Source organism: Haliotis asinina, chromosome 8 (assembly GCF_037392515.1).
Source record: "Haliotis asinina isolate JCU_RB_2024 chromosome 8, JCU_Hal_asi_v2, whole genome shotgun sequence".
In the NCBI taxonomy this organism is placed as follows: Eukaryota; Metazoa; Mollusca; class Gastropoda; order Lepetellida; family Haliotidae; genus Haliotis; species Haliotis asinina.
This window is the reverse complement of record NC_090287.1, coordinates 41,632,604-41,646,423: the sequence shown is the minus strand read 5'-3', so window position 1 is coordinate 41,646,423 and position 13,820 is coordinate 41,632,604. Positions and strand designations below refer to the sequence as shown.

Genomic DNA, 13,820 nt, shown 5'->3' with positions numbered 1-13,820 from the left:
ATACAAATATATTAATTAACTCTACTTGAAATACATTAATAAACATAACTACAATCAGTCAACAGTTGATATACAGCTAGTACACCTTAAGTATAAAGTTCCTATAAATGTGTGGGTATAATCCAGACTGAAAGCTACCACACTGCCTGCAAGGCAGTGCTATTGACGACGCCTGAGTACCATAAAACGTCTATTTCTCCACCGATCCCCACTGTCTATCTCCTCCCAGGCATGTTAGCGACACACGCCATTGAAACAAACTAATCGGACTGTTTTTCAATCAGCATAATCACTATTACTCAATAACAAGGATGTAAACCAACAGAGATAACTTAAATACTAGCTTGGGATCGCTGTGTCAATTTTGTGTGATTTGATAAAAGACAATCACCAATATCAGAGTGGACTGAAAGCCAGAACTACCTCAAGGAAGCCATGATATAAAGATGATATCTTTTATAATACTCTGATTATCAATAGCATCCTTGAACACAACCACAGTAATACTTGCTTTCTGCCTCCAAGTAGTCTTTCTTGTCACAAGCACAACTTAAGAAAATTAGCTTAATAGCAAGCCTGAGGCATGTAAGCTAGGACTGAATCTTCCATTACATTGTGGGGCTGCTCGCTGCCGTCTGCATGGGAAATGGCAAGGCAAGTAAGTGTACACGACACAGTGGGAGAAAATCATAGTAATTCATTGTATCTTCCACTTATCGTTTATATGATTTAGTTGTGGGAGGATTGTTAAATCAGGAAAGATAATTATGGCCTTTTTGAATGTCGAATGTCATTTGCAATTTTCTGTGTGTTCAAATTATCTAACTGAACAGAAAATAATAAACAATGTTTCTTGTAGAAACAGAAAAGTATTTAAGTAGGTAAAACATATGGAAAGAGTTTAAGAAAGAACTTCAGGTTGTGATGGCATAAAAATTGGATTGCTAAGTTGTCAAGATTTTAGAATGTTGCAAATTTGTGTATCCCGTCTGAAAACTTTACACTTGACTCCTTAAAACCAGCTGTGCTTTTTGGTAAATATTTGACTATTGCGATATGGCGCAGACACATTTATAGTTGTGGTGAAACTGAAAGCTGTAGGTGAAGAGCCATCACAATTACTATAAAAAGCCTCCTTTGGGAGACTGTAAATCACAGCACGGTCTCCACAATGATTTAATTCTTCAGGTAAACTGCGATAGTGAGTGTTATGGCAAGGTGAATCATGCTCGTCCTGAATGTAAACAAACACTGGTCACCTATCTGCCAGATATCTACACCAGCCCAGACTGGGATCTGGCAACTTGAGGAATGTACAGCTCTGTGCAGGATATAGATACCAGCACGCTGCACCATGTACATGTACTCAGTAGCTTATGGGCACCCAGAGAAATGTACATGGTTCCAAGTGATACGGGCACCTAGAGAAATGTACATGATTCCATGTTATACGGGCACATAGAGAAATGTGCATGGGTTCATGTGATACGGGCACCTAGAGAAATGTACATGATTCCATGTTATACGGGCACATAGAGAAATGTACATGGGTTCATGTCATACAGGCACCTAGAGAAATGTACATGGGTTCATGTGATACGGGCACCCAGAGAAATGTACATGGGTTCATGTGATACGGGCACCCAGAGAAATGTACATGGGTTCATGTGATACGGGCACCTACAGAAATGTACATGGGTTCATGTTATACGGGCACATAGAGAAATGTGCATGGGTTCATGTGATACGGGCACCCAGAGAAATGTACATGATTTCATGTTATACGGGAACATAGAGAAATGTACATGGGTTCATGTGATACGGGCACCCAGAGAAATGTACATGGGTTCATGTGATACGGGTACCTAGAGAAATGTACATGGGTTCATGTGATACGGGTACCTAGAGAAATGTACATGGGTTCATGTGATACGGGCACCTAGAGAAATGTACATAGGTTCATGTGATACGGGCACCCAGAGAAATGTACATGTTTCCATGTTATACGGGTACCTAGAGAAATGTACATGGGTTCATGTGATACGGGCACCTAGAGAAATGTACATAGGTTCATGTGATACGGGCACCCAGAGAAATGTACATGGGTTCATGTGATACGGGCACCTAGAGAAATGTACATGGGTTCATGTGATACGGGCACCCAAAGAAATGTACATGATTTCATGTTATACGGGAACATAGAGAAATGTACATGGGTTCATGTGATACGGGCACCCAGAGAAATGTACATGGGTTCATGTGATACGGGTACCTAGAGAAATGTACATGGGTTCATGTGATACGGGCACCTAGAGAAATGTACATAGGTTCATGTGATACGGGCACCCAGAGAAATGTACATGGGTTCATGTGATACGGGCACCTAGAGAAATGTACATGGGTTCATGTGATACGGGCACCCAGAGAAATGTACATGATTCCATGTTATACGGGTACCTAGAGAAATGTACATGGGTTCATGTGATACGGGCACCTAGAGAAATGTGCGTTGGATATGTAAATGCAGTTGTAACAAATGTTCACAATTCAGATGTCAATACCATTACTAGATTGGAACATTTGGTGTGAATCTGTTGAGATGACTTCTGCAACCCCAATAGACATGTAAACTGTCAAAAGTCTCTCTGCAACAGACAAGTTTTTGTCCACAAATAAAGACACAAACTGAAGATGATGAAAATGACGATGTTAAATCCCCAGATGCTGTACCTACCCCAGAAAGGTAGAAGAAGAGGGGAGAGGAGGGGACTGTATTCCGAATCGCTTGTCTAGACTCCCAATTATTTCTCAGTGAAGCGATATGCTTGCAGTTGGCTCCAGTTAATGCGTTATTTCACACAAAGGTGCCCACAGAAGATGAGACCTCTCAGCCGTGGTCAAAAAACCCAGCTCTTTTCGATAAACCATTTTTGTTCCCCATGTAATTATTGAATTTATTATCTGCTTCATTTCACAGCAATATTCTATACACCAAGACATTCTTCCTTGGCTAGTATGAAACATGAGCCACTTCCCTTGTTAATAATCAGCCAAAGATTGACAAGGATGGTGCGAAAAATGGAGCAGGGGGGTAAAAATATCCCAAATCCTGAGAGAGATGGAACCCTATTAATAATGAACCTTTAACCCAAAATATGAAGGGTAATTTTTGGCACACCAGATGTTGGCCTTTTTCTATTACTTCTCGAAGGTGAGTAGTTTCGTTCCTGGTCATAATTCTGAACACTTTCTTACTTATGCTGCCTGTTCTTATCTAATTCGATGTCATTTGAGGTAAGAACTGGTGATAAACATTTCAGAACTATCTTACCAGTAATTAACTCCTTGATGGCAGCGATGAGCTCTCTACTTGGAGTTACCTATGTGCCTTTTAAACATTACAGGCAGGGAGAAGTGATGGCTTGACTATAATTGAAATAAATATATGTAAGTCAGCATGGCGTCCCCACACCATTAGTTAAGCAAGGGTGAGGTACAGGAGGACCTCCTGAGGAAAAATTGTAAGTCTGTGACAAACGATTCTCTAGAGCAGATTTAATTGGCTTTCACCCAGTTGCAAGTTGGACCTCTCACTTGTACTTAACCCCCTTGATCAGGAAGAATTAGACCCTCTTGTTCCAGCCACGCAGACAGTCTTAACACTCCAGGAGTTTTCAAAATCCACAGGGTGTTGTGAGGTTGCATGTGAAACGAAAATCGAATCAATCTAACTGCTTATTGGAGCCTTTAGCAGGCCTGCTCCCCATAATGCATGGTGATAAGATAAGATAAGTAAACGCAGAGCTTTGCCACCTAGTGGTGTGCCGGCCAGTTCAGGCCAGCCAACATTTCATCACATGAGCTGAAGGACAGGGTTTTATCTGGTGCAGGGAAACTAGCCCATAAACTGCATTTTAAGTTTTCACGATTCAATAAATGAAATTTAGGAGTGGTTGCTGGGAGAACTGACGATAACTTTTATGACCTTTAAAACATATCATGTATATTAGTGCGTAAACGAGAATTTCCTCCTTAAATTCAATAAAGCATCTTGTGACCATGCTGGTAGCTGAGGAGACATCATAGTGCCATTTATAAGGCTGACTGTTATTTGACATTTCCCAGCAATGTTTGAAATTCCATTAAAATACAGTTAAATGAATAAAGTGTGAGTCCGTATAAAGGATTTGTGATGAAAGAGACTAAAAGTAAGTGAATCATTTCGACTTGCTACATGTAATAGAAGTAAAATGTGCATCAGGGTGGGTGGCTAGAGAAGGTGGTGGGGTTGCTTGTCAAGGGTGGGGTCAGACAGGGAGATAATTGAGGTATCAACTCATGAATAAATAGGTCAAGAGCCTAATGGACACACAAATTGTAGAGGAATGTGAAACTGACCCAAACGCCTGGAGATATGTACCAAAAAACAGTACTGATATTGACAAAGATATACCAGAGAAATACAACCCTTCCAGCGAAATTGACATACATTCCTTGAGACCAGCTTTATCTAAATGATTCCGTTTTGGCGAAAAGATGCATTTTGATAGAGGACCCCTCCGAATTGGCAACGGGCTACCCAGATGCTCACAAAAGACGAAGCCCGAAGCAATCTTTCCACCCGGGCGCGCAGCATTGTTAGTTCCTTCAATGAATTCACAGCTAACAAAGCCTAAACTGGCTGATGCTCTTTTTTTTGTGATTTTGCCGTCATCCATTGTGAGTGTTCCTCATTTGAGAGAGCAAGCTTGCTGCTCCGATGGTGGGGCACTATTAGAAGATACAGGGATCACAGATATAAGCTAAGATAGTCTTCATATTCACCTCTGTATACCATGCTTACACGCTGGCAAACCAAGCAGAAAAGAGTGCTGGTCTCTGTGAGGGGTCAATGATTTCTTGGTTAGCCTGCTTTCTTTTCTTATATGAACCTCAATTTTAGAACTTTTAAAAGTCCTTCTACACACAAGATGATTCCTTTGTCCAGCTACATAACTCGAAATGGAGATTGTTATCAGTTAACAGCTATCAGCATGGGGACAGACGAGGCTGAAACATACATCATCACTAACACATAACATGCAAATGACTAGGCTCCATGTTTATGCAATCACGTAAATTTCTAGCGAAATATACATGGACCGATAACATCAAAATTCAAGGACTGTATAAAACTTGAAACTGAACATGAACCATTTTTTGGCTACATTTTAAATTTCCCTAAGGTCAAGTATACCTAATCTCATATAATTTGTCTCCCTTGAATGCAATCTCCTGGCCTGTTAGTCGACAAGAGTAAATGCCAACAAAGAGTGCCAAAATCATAATGGCCACTGTAGCCAGTAAGATAATTTCCCCCTCTTCAGATAAGCCATAAACATTCCCTGAATTCCTTAGTAAAAGAAGCCTGTGTTTCCAATAGATAATGTAGGCAGACCACTGTTTACATACAACCAATATTTCCACAAATTATTTTCATTACTTGCAATAAGCTCTGATTTTATCAAAACAAATTCTATAAGCAATTCATTATTTTCTCCATAAATCTTGTAGATTATTATTTCTTGATAACTTCCATCATAAACAGAGCTGCCAATTTCGGAATCAATTTTGAGAAATGGGCATCATAACGACAAATGTGTATGTGTGAAATTGACAATGTAAATATACCATAACACACATGTATTGCACCCATGCAAGGAGAATCTACAGAGCAGTAAACAATCCCTAGAAGATTGGCTGTAATTGAAATGCTAGACCAATGATTTCAAGCAAGGCAAATTCCCTGTGCCAGGTTTGGTTCAAAGACTAACAAACCCTGTGGGTCCCTGTGGCTCCACAGTTAAAAGAGTTATGCCAAAATATTTTGACCTTGTCAATTGCACTGTGGAAGAAATGCTCAAGGGGTATTTCTCCAGAAAGTCATAGACATGAACGACAGAGCAGGCAGTATTCAATACAAATCTCTATTGGCTTGCTCTCATATGGGAGCCTGGCCAACTACACTGCCACGTGTGTGTGCGAAGCACTGCCTGTAATTACAATGTAGATAACAACCCGAACAAACACACCTTCCAACTAGTTTTTTTCTTCCAGCTTAATTCCCCTGAATTAATACTGACATGTTTTTTATTGAAGATTTTCAGCATATCTCTAAAAACTTAAGATGTCTGCTTTACTCAAAAAAGATGACTAATATGAACCAAATAGATACAAACTGCAACAAGATCATTAAGTGATACAAATATGTTTCAACTAGATTGGAATGATTTGTCAACCTGGCTAGTTAGTCTCATTTCAGTCCAGCAAAGCAACTGCTGCTCCTTGCAAGGAGAGCATTGGTGACAATTAACCCTGATCCCAGTGTGTTGGCTGTGCTCTCCCTAGCGAGAATGATTGACAGCTACCTACATCAAATATATCAGAGCAAATCTCACTGATCCAGATAAGACTGACAAGGTATCCCTGGATCACCACGGAAACAGAACTACCGCTGTCTCCTACACACTCACGCTTGCCATCATACTGCACAAATTAATCAAATCCAACAACTAAACCATCTTAATAAGCCAAATTAACACATGCTGATGTGAAATATACATTCTAATTTCTGAAATTGACAACTTCCTGAAACTAACATCTCAAACCATGAAATGAACAAGCCTAAATATGAAAGCCCACAGTCTTTGAAATTATGTACTGAATGAACTAGGAGTTCCGGAACCTGACGTATAGCACATTAAAGCACCGTGCTTGGTCCTCCACATCGCAACTTACGTGTACCTAATCGCTCTCACCTGCGTCGACCTTTGTACCTTTCAACATGTGTCACTCCGGCTTGACCTCTGCTTACCTGAATTCACATCCAGTGATACTACCTTGTCAAATTAGAGCACAGTATCGCGTGTGCAGCCATTGTGTAACACAGATTTCTGCTTGTGCGGATTTGGCGATAACATGAGTACCAATCGTACTTGATGGCGTTTATCATTTCCCGAGTATTGTGGGCATGAAGGATGTCCATGCCCTCCCACCAAGTCACCTATCAACACATTTCCGATAAAATATCACTTAACAAGATTTCAGAAATCTACACCTGCATAATCTTGTCTGGGGCATATTATTGTGTACAAACAGTATTTCAGTTGCTTGCCCAAATTTTATCTTGTTTTTATCTCTAGGAAATATTTCAAACTGTGAAGTGCAAACGATATTTACCTTTGACCATAAACACCTTCTTGAATGAACCTTTCAGCCTTACCAACCCGATTAGGCCCATTCAGTACGACAAAAGCATTGCTTGAATTTAGATCATGGACAAAATAAGTTTGTGTAGAACAATACCCTGCTTGTATATAAATAATGTCCTAATTTGATATATGCAGTGATAAAATATTTGCCAGTTGGCAAGTCAAAACTACTAGCAATCTTGCAAGGCTATCATAATGCAATGTTGAGCTACTTCTACAGGAACAATTAACCTTCCCATTCCAAGGTCAGCTGGGAAACCTAGCACATGACCATCTTGACTTAAAACTTCCGTGAATTCCTGTTTGCCTCTCATCATGAACCTGATATTAAATGGACATGTCGAAAAGCCATCTATAAATTATAAATCCAGAATGTTGGGCATATTAAGCCAATTGGTTACGAGACGTTGTAATATTTTATATCCTCATAAAATACCACCAGCCAATCAGCTATCAAGAAGCACAAATATACCTGCTACACAAACACAAGGACGCCACTACTTACTGCCCCCTCCCAAGAGAATGAAAGTTTGTGACTTAATGATGGGTAGGCTAGGCTCAACAGTTTGGGCTTGGGAAAAAAAGTTTTAGATTTTTTCCCCAAAAGGACAAAGTCGGACCCAAAAAAAACGCTCTTAAAAAACATCCCCCTTAATCAGTGGAGGCGGTCGTGCAGCAGACATGGTCTCAAATTCCTCCAGGAAGATATGACAAGCCAGTAAACCAGCATCCATTTTTATATGTCCATTATCTTGGTGGATTGTAAAACTGCGTAACTCTAATTAGACAAATGGAGCCACAGACTTGGCCTCCCTCTCAAGTAGTTCGTCTAGCGGGGAGAGTATAGTCGTCCACCTCATTAGTGGGGCTTCACCTTGCAGTGGTGACATCATTGAGATGATTTGGAGGGTCTCCTAGCTTTTCTGTGCCCCAAAGAATCTCCAAGAATGGTCTTAAAGTTGAGGCAAGTCTGGGGAAGGTCACATTGAGGGCACTTACCAATTGTTTACTTGTAGTATCGTCAGACCAGTGTCTTGAGCTAGCTGCTTCTTCTGTTCTTCTGAAGGGTAGGGATGCTGCAACCAAAAGATGCCACGTCATTAACACAGTCAAAATAAACCTGCGTTTACCCACTTGCCATTTAATTGAGTAACGTTCTCCTACCTTGGAAAATATTTGTTTGATTTGGGGAAGACTCTTTAAACTGCGAACTCAAATCTTACATGGGAGTGAGTTCACATATCAAAATGTGTTTAGAAAGGATATTATTTCAGTGTCGACCACAAGCCGACTAAACAGAAGATAAGTAATAAGTTCAGTCGCTATCGTGGTTGGACCATCTGGAGTATATGCAAAGATGTTATTTTCAATTGTGGAAAAAAAGAAAACTGAGAAATTGATAGTATACATTTGTTCATTTCGTGGTCTCAGGGTTCCTAGAAATTCTGTATCTCAGAATATACAGCAGATATACAGGATTTTGATTTCATTGCACTCCAATAATGCAATAAATATGCTTGAATAAATACACATATAATACCATAAAACCCTACTTAAATGTTAGCATCTACTTAACTCTATTTAACTGCACAGAGAAGCCATACAGTTAGATGTCGTTTTATTATGTGATCTACAAACAAAACTTTACAACATTCACAGATGCACAAAACCTGAAAAATAACTTATACATGTAACACTAATTCAAGCAATTCGAAACTGGATCCAGTTTCTTGCTGTACAGTGACATTAGAATACCATATAAAATATTTTTACAATTTGGGTGTAATGTGGACTCATTAAGAATAGCCATTTCATGTATCCTTGAAACTGTCATACAATAAGGTGTTAAATGCCAGTGGGGTGTGATGGCGCACAAACAATATACCAACGTGATTATGGACCAAGTCGTAATAGCACTGAAAGGTCATGTGGCAGTTTGCTAAAATTACAACCACGGGCCATCAAGCACTTCCAGCAACCATGGACAGGAAATACAGGGACTGTTCGGGGTTGATTTGGGAGATAGGGGGCTGGCAAGGGGGGTGGCCAAATGTCACGTCTCTTTTTACTCCCATCTCGTTAAACATTTTAAAGATGAAAACAATGCAGTATTTTGCTCTGACTCAGGGTCAGACATCCATTGTTGTGATGACTTGAGACCTCAATTTTCGCCAAAGTTTTGTCGGCCAGTCAGATCAAGGCGAGCTGACAGAAATGATCAAGTCTCGCGGGGATTTGGGGAGTGACATGATTTCCAATCAGATTTTTTTGTTCATTACAGCTGAGAAGCAGGTCAAAACCATCATAATCAATTCACAATTTTTCTCTTTTGCATATTCGTTATTCTATGTTTGAGAAAACGATTATCATAACATGATTATCATTTCCATATCGAATCCCCTGGCAGCAATGACACAGCTACAGCTATGACCTTACAAAATATGTCTCCATTAAAATATTCAATATCAAAAAATATTTTTTTTCAGTTTGAGAAAACCTGTGAAACCAAATAAATGTTATTCAAACACTAAAGAAAATAAACTGGATTTATAAAATAACAAATGCTGAATGGTAAACAAATTGGTTTTTATACAAACATAGTTGGAAACTGGATACCGATTTGCTGAATTTCTGTGTATACTTAGACCACTTTGAGGACAATTCTGCAAAACACAGCTATTCAGTTTTCATTGTGGCACCTTCCTAATTCAGTTACCTCTGCGACATTGACCCTACTGTGCACACAAAGGGTAAATACCCCATGTTTTCACAATTTCTAGAGGCGGGACCGCCCAATCACAAAGTCAGCTGTATTGTGTACTTTGCCAACCTAGGCAAACAACTCCCACGACAGGGAAGCCAGGGACTTGCTTATGCATGGAGGATTACTAAGATCTTATTTCCTTTGTAACATTGAGTTGATACTTCTGTAGACTTCTCAATTTACTAGAAAGCATTATGAATAATCCCAAATTATGCAATAACACAGTATCTTAAACTGATTGTGTATTTGATGATTTGCTGACCAAATGTAACGAACTAACCAATTTAGTCAGACTACTGACTGGAGCTTAACATCATATAAAATATTCAACAAAATGATGTATGTTTCTAATCTCACTTGCACCTGTCAAGATTGCTGATAATATTATTGTCATATTATGTGTCTAAGATGGCCCAGACAAATTTTGTTTATTCGCAATAATTATGATGTCTGGGAATATTATTTATTTTTAGTAATTTGGCAATATTATATGTGTGTTTATCTTTCTGGATGGTGACCAAACTGCTTATCACGGGCAAGAAGTGATTTATACTCTCCTTAATGTAAACTGTCACACAACAGTGAAACTAGCAACACCAAAATTAACATGACATTTACATCTAGTCACAAGCTTTCAAAATATGTGCACAACAAAACACTCTTATAAACAAAGAAAACAGCCTAAAATACCCTGCCTCGTATATCTCTCTATAATCTACCCTGGCACCTTTGTATATTTAAACCTTCCACTATAAATACTTTTTGGCAGAGAACAATTTTCCTTCACTCCAGAAATCAGCTATAGACAGCTATGGACAACCATTTCTCTTCATTATAGAAAAGTAACGTCTTCCTTGAGCATGATGCAAATAGAACTAAATTAAGTTGGCCAAGTACATCATGAAACCACTGAATTGAGCTTATCTAAAAAACAAACAGGAAACAAACAATAAAAGCGCTTGATACCTATAAGACTAATGTCTCAAGCTGAAAAACTAAACTAATTATCTTAAGACAGATAACCTATATAAAAATCAAATTGTAACATTTGTTTGAAATATTTATAGAGACAAAAAAATGCCAACTAACATGATTGTAGAAATGAAAAATTTCCCCGAGCTAACAAACAGGTGTTGGGAAATTAGCACATATCACTTTCTCAAAATAATGTGTGGTTATTTTCCTGAGCATGCTTCCATTTATTATTGAAACATGACAGAGTTTGAAGTGTGTTTTGGTTACGAGTGTCAATTTCTTGTCAATTAGCAATTAACAACATTCCAGTGCTGAGTACGATAATACCTGGAGAGTAATGTACGTCACCTGACACAATTTACCAGCCTCAGCCTCAACTTCAGCACCCTTACAAATCTTAAATACTCTGGCTAGATTTCAAATACTTATTTTAACAGCTTTACTAAAAATACAATATGTCTCAAAATAGTATTTACAGTGAGATAAAACATTATCAATCTAAATCTCTCCCAAAATACTTCCCCTAACCAGATAGAAGGTATGACGAAATAAAAATGTTTATTTTTTTCAAAGACTTAAGTATGTTTATTTTCATCCTGATTTCTAGGTCATTGCCAGAGTTTTCAAACAGAGCTGAAAGATGTAGAAATGGACTTGTGCCCCAGCTCATCTCAGCTCATCGTGCTGCTCAGTAGGGTATTAAACAGTAGACAGAATTAAACTGAAGTTTTTGAGCCATTGAGAAATATCACTTGTTTGTACAACGGTGAAGCTATGGTGGCTCACATTCAGGTTTATTTGAAATATAATGAAAGCTTCTTGGAGACTGTAGATAGTAATTTTATATCTAAACCAGCATTCACCAAAATAGAACCCATGTCATAACAACGTCGCATCAATTAGGGCAGTGGAATTCATAATCTAACATCTATAAAGAAATACTGACATGCAAAGTTCTTGATCTCCATGTAAACAAAGATCAGTTTTATACGAAAGTGACATAAGTTGTCCAGTAGAGATGGCTGGTGATTAATAACACTAAGTGGTAAATAATTATAGAAATTAAACACAATTACGGAAACCCTGTGAGGGGGAGAAGATCTCATTACCTCTGTGAAAACAATGACTGTGCCCCACAGCTGTAGAAATGGGATGTTTGTTTGGGTCTGGGGAGCTGGACATGGACAGTTAGGGTGGTGAGTGACTGACACAACAGCTACAGGGGCACTACACCCAGCTGATCCCCACAGGACATGATATACTTGCCACCCCTGTAATCAGTCTGCGTACCCCCCCCCCCCCACCATGCGCGCACACACACACACACACACACACACACACACACCTCTCACTCTAGTCCAGTGAGGTCATGTTTCCTTCTTCAGTGTTGATATACACTGTGATACACTCTCACAACGCCATGTCTGTGGACTTATCAGTGAAATAAGCATCATCTTCAAGTAGGCTACATCAAATTGACACCAAGTCTGGGTATGATTCAATAAGAAGAAATTATTAAAACTACCACTAAATGCTACATTGAAGCCAGATTTGTTTCCAAACTGATTAGATTTTTCATAGACAAAAAAGACATTCATCTAGTGAAAGCAATTCCAAATTCAATATAGCACAGCTCAGTGGCATCATTGTCTTCATACGTCAATCAGTCACATTTAATCTGCATATTTAATTCCAAACACAACCTAGATTTGAAATTAGATCCAGAAAATTGCAGTTTCTCCTTTCATAACCTCTGAAGTGTAATTGCAGGATAGTGATCCGATGATCAGTTGCCCAGTGTCCAGTGAGTGCACAATAGGGGTGGGAGGCTAGTCATCAATTAGGGAGCACACAGGGGGACAAAGGGATGACACTTGTATCGAGTGGCCACACCACTGGACACTGGGTAGCCACAGTCCACTGCATTTACCCTAGGTGGCTAAATGGCGGGTATTGTACGGGTAACTGTGTTTGTTTTGATGGTCAGTGGTGGTCAGCTTGTCAGTGCATTATTGATGTCATAAAGATGGGCTGGAAAGGATCTGGACAATTGCTAATCAGGGTTTATGTTGCATGTAATAAGGGAGACTCTATGGCATCCCCATGCTCTGTCACACAGTTGGCTTTGTGACACCTGAAATTTACGACGGGGATGTTTGATTTGGGGATTACACAATGTAAGAACTACTCAAGGAAAGACCACATTTCCATCATCATCTAAAACAGCTAATTGAAATTTATGACTTGCACTTTTCAATGTTTGATAGTGATGTATCTGTCATTTACATGTTAGATTAATAAAAATGTCAAAACTTATCCATTTCACTGAAATGAGTATCTCTCTTGTCCATCAAATCATTTCGGTCAGGTAAAAAATTGTCAATTAATGGTATACATTGTTCACAAAAAGCATTCCAAACACATTACCTGTCTTGTAGCAAGCATGCCTTTTAACTTGCCGTGTCATTTTTCCACAAAATTAAAACTGGCTTTGAAATTTTCAAAATACTGTGCTGAGTTGGGTCTCATCTTGTTGCCCAAGTAGTTTACACCATATATCAAGCCAATCAAACACATGCTTGTAAGTTTTTTCATCATAAAAGACTTTTTTCATCTAACTTGATCACAGAATCAGCCATTTGGCCAGGCCTTTTACATTTATCAAAGGATGCATTGATAGTGTAATTAAAAGCACGATGCAGTTGAAATCCAAGCATCAAAGACAAACCAGTGACACAATAGATAATGTCAATCTATACATCAACGATTTACCAAACACAAAGATCCATTTACAAGCCACATCTATGCTGCGAAAACCAAAATTGAGTGTT

At 38.9% G+C, this 13,820-nt stretch overlaps 1 protein-coding gene across 3 annotated transcripts in view; it reads right to left on the bottom strand.

The window, feature by feature from the left end:
• The window catches only part of LOC137293726 (homeobox protein Meis1-like), a 108,180-nt gene that overhangs the window by 28,542 nt on the left and 65,818 nt on the right, over nucleotides 1-13,820 (bottom strand). For all 3 annotated transcript variants that reach the window (XM_067824436.1, XM_067824437.1, XM_067824435.1), the window contains exon 10: nucleotides 8,250-8,326. In XM_067824436.1, the coding sequence (XP_067680537.1) occupies nucleotides 8,250-8,326 (77 nt within the window). The remainder of the gene's footprint in view (nucleotides 1-8,249; nucleotides 8,327-13,820) is intronic.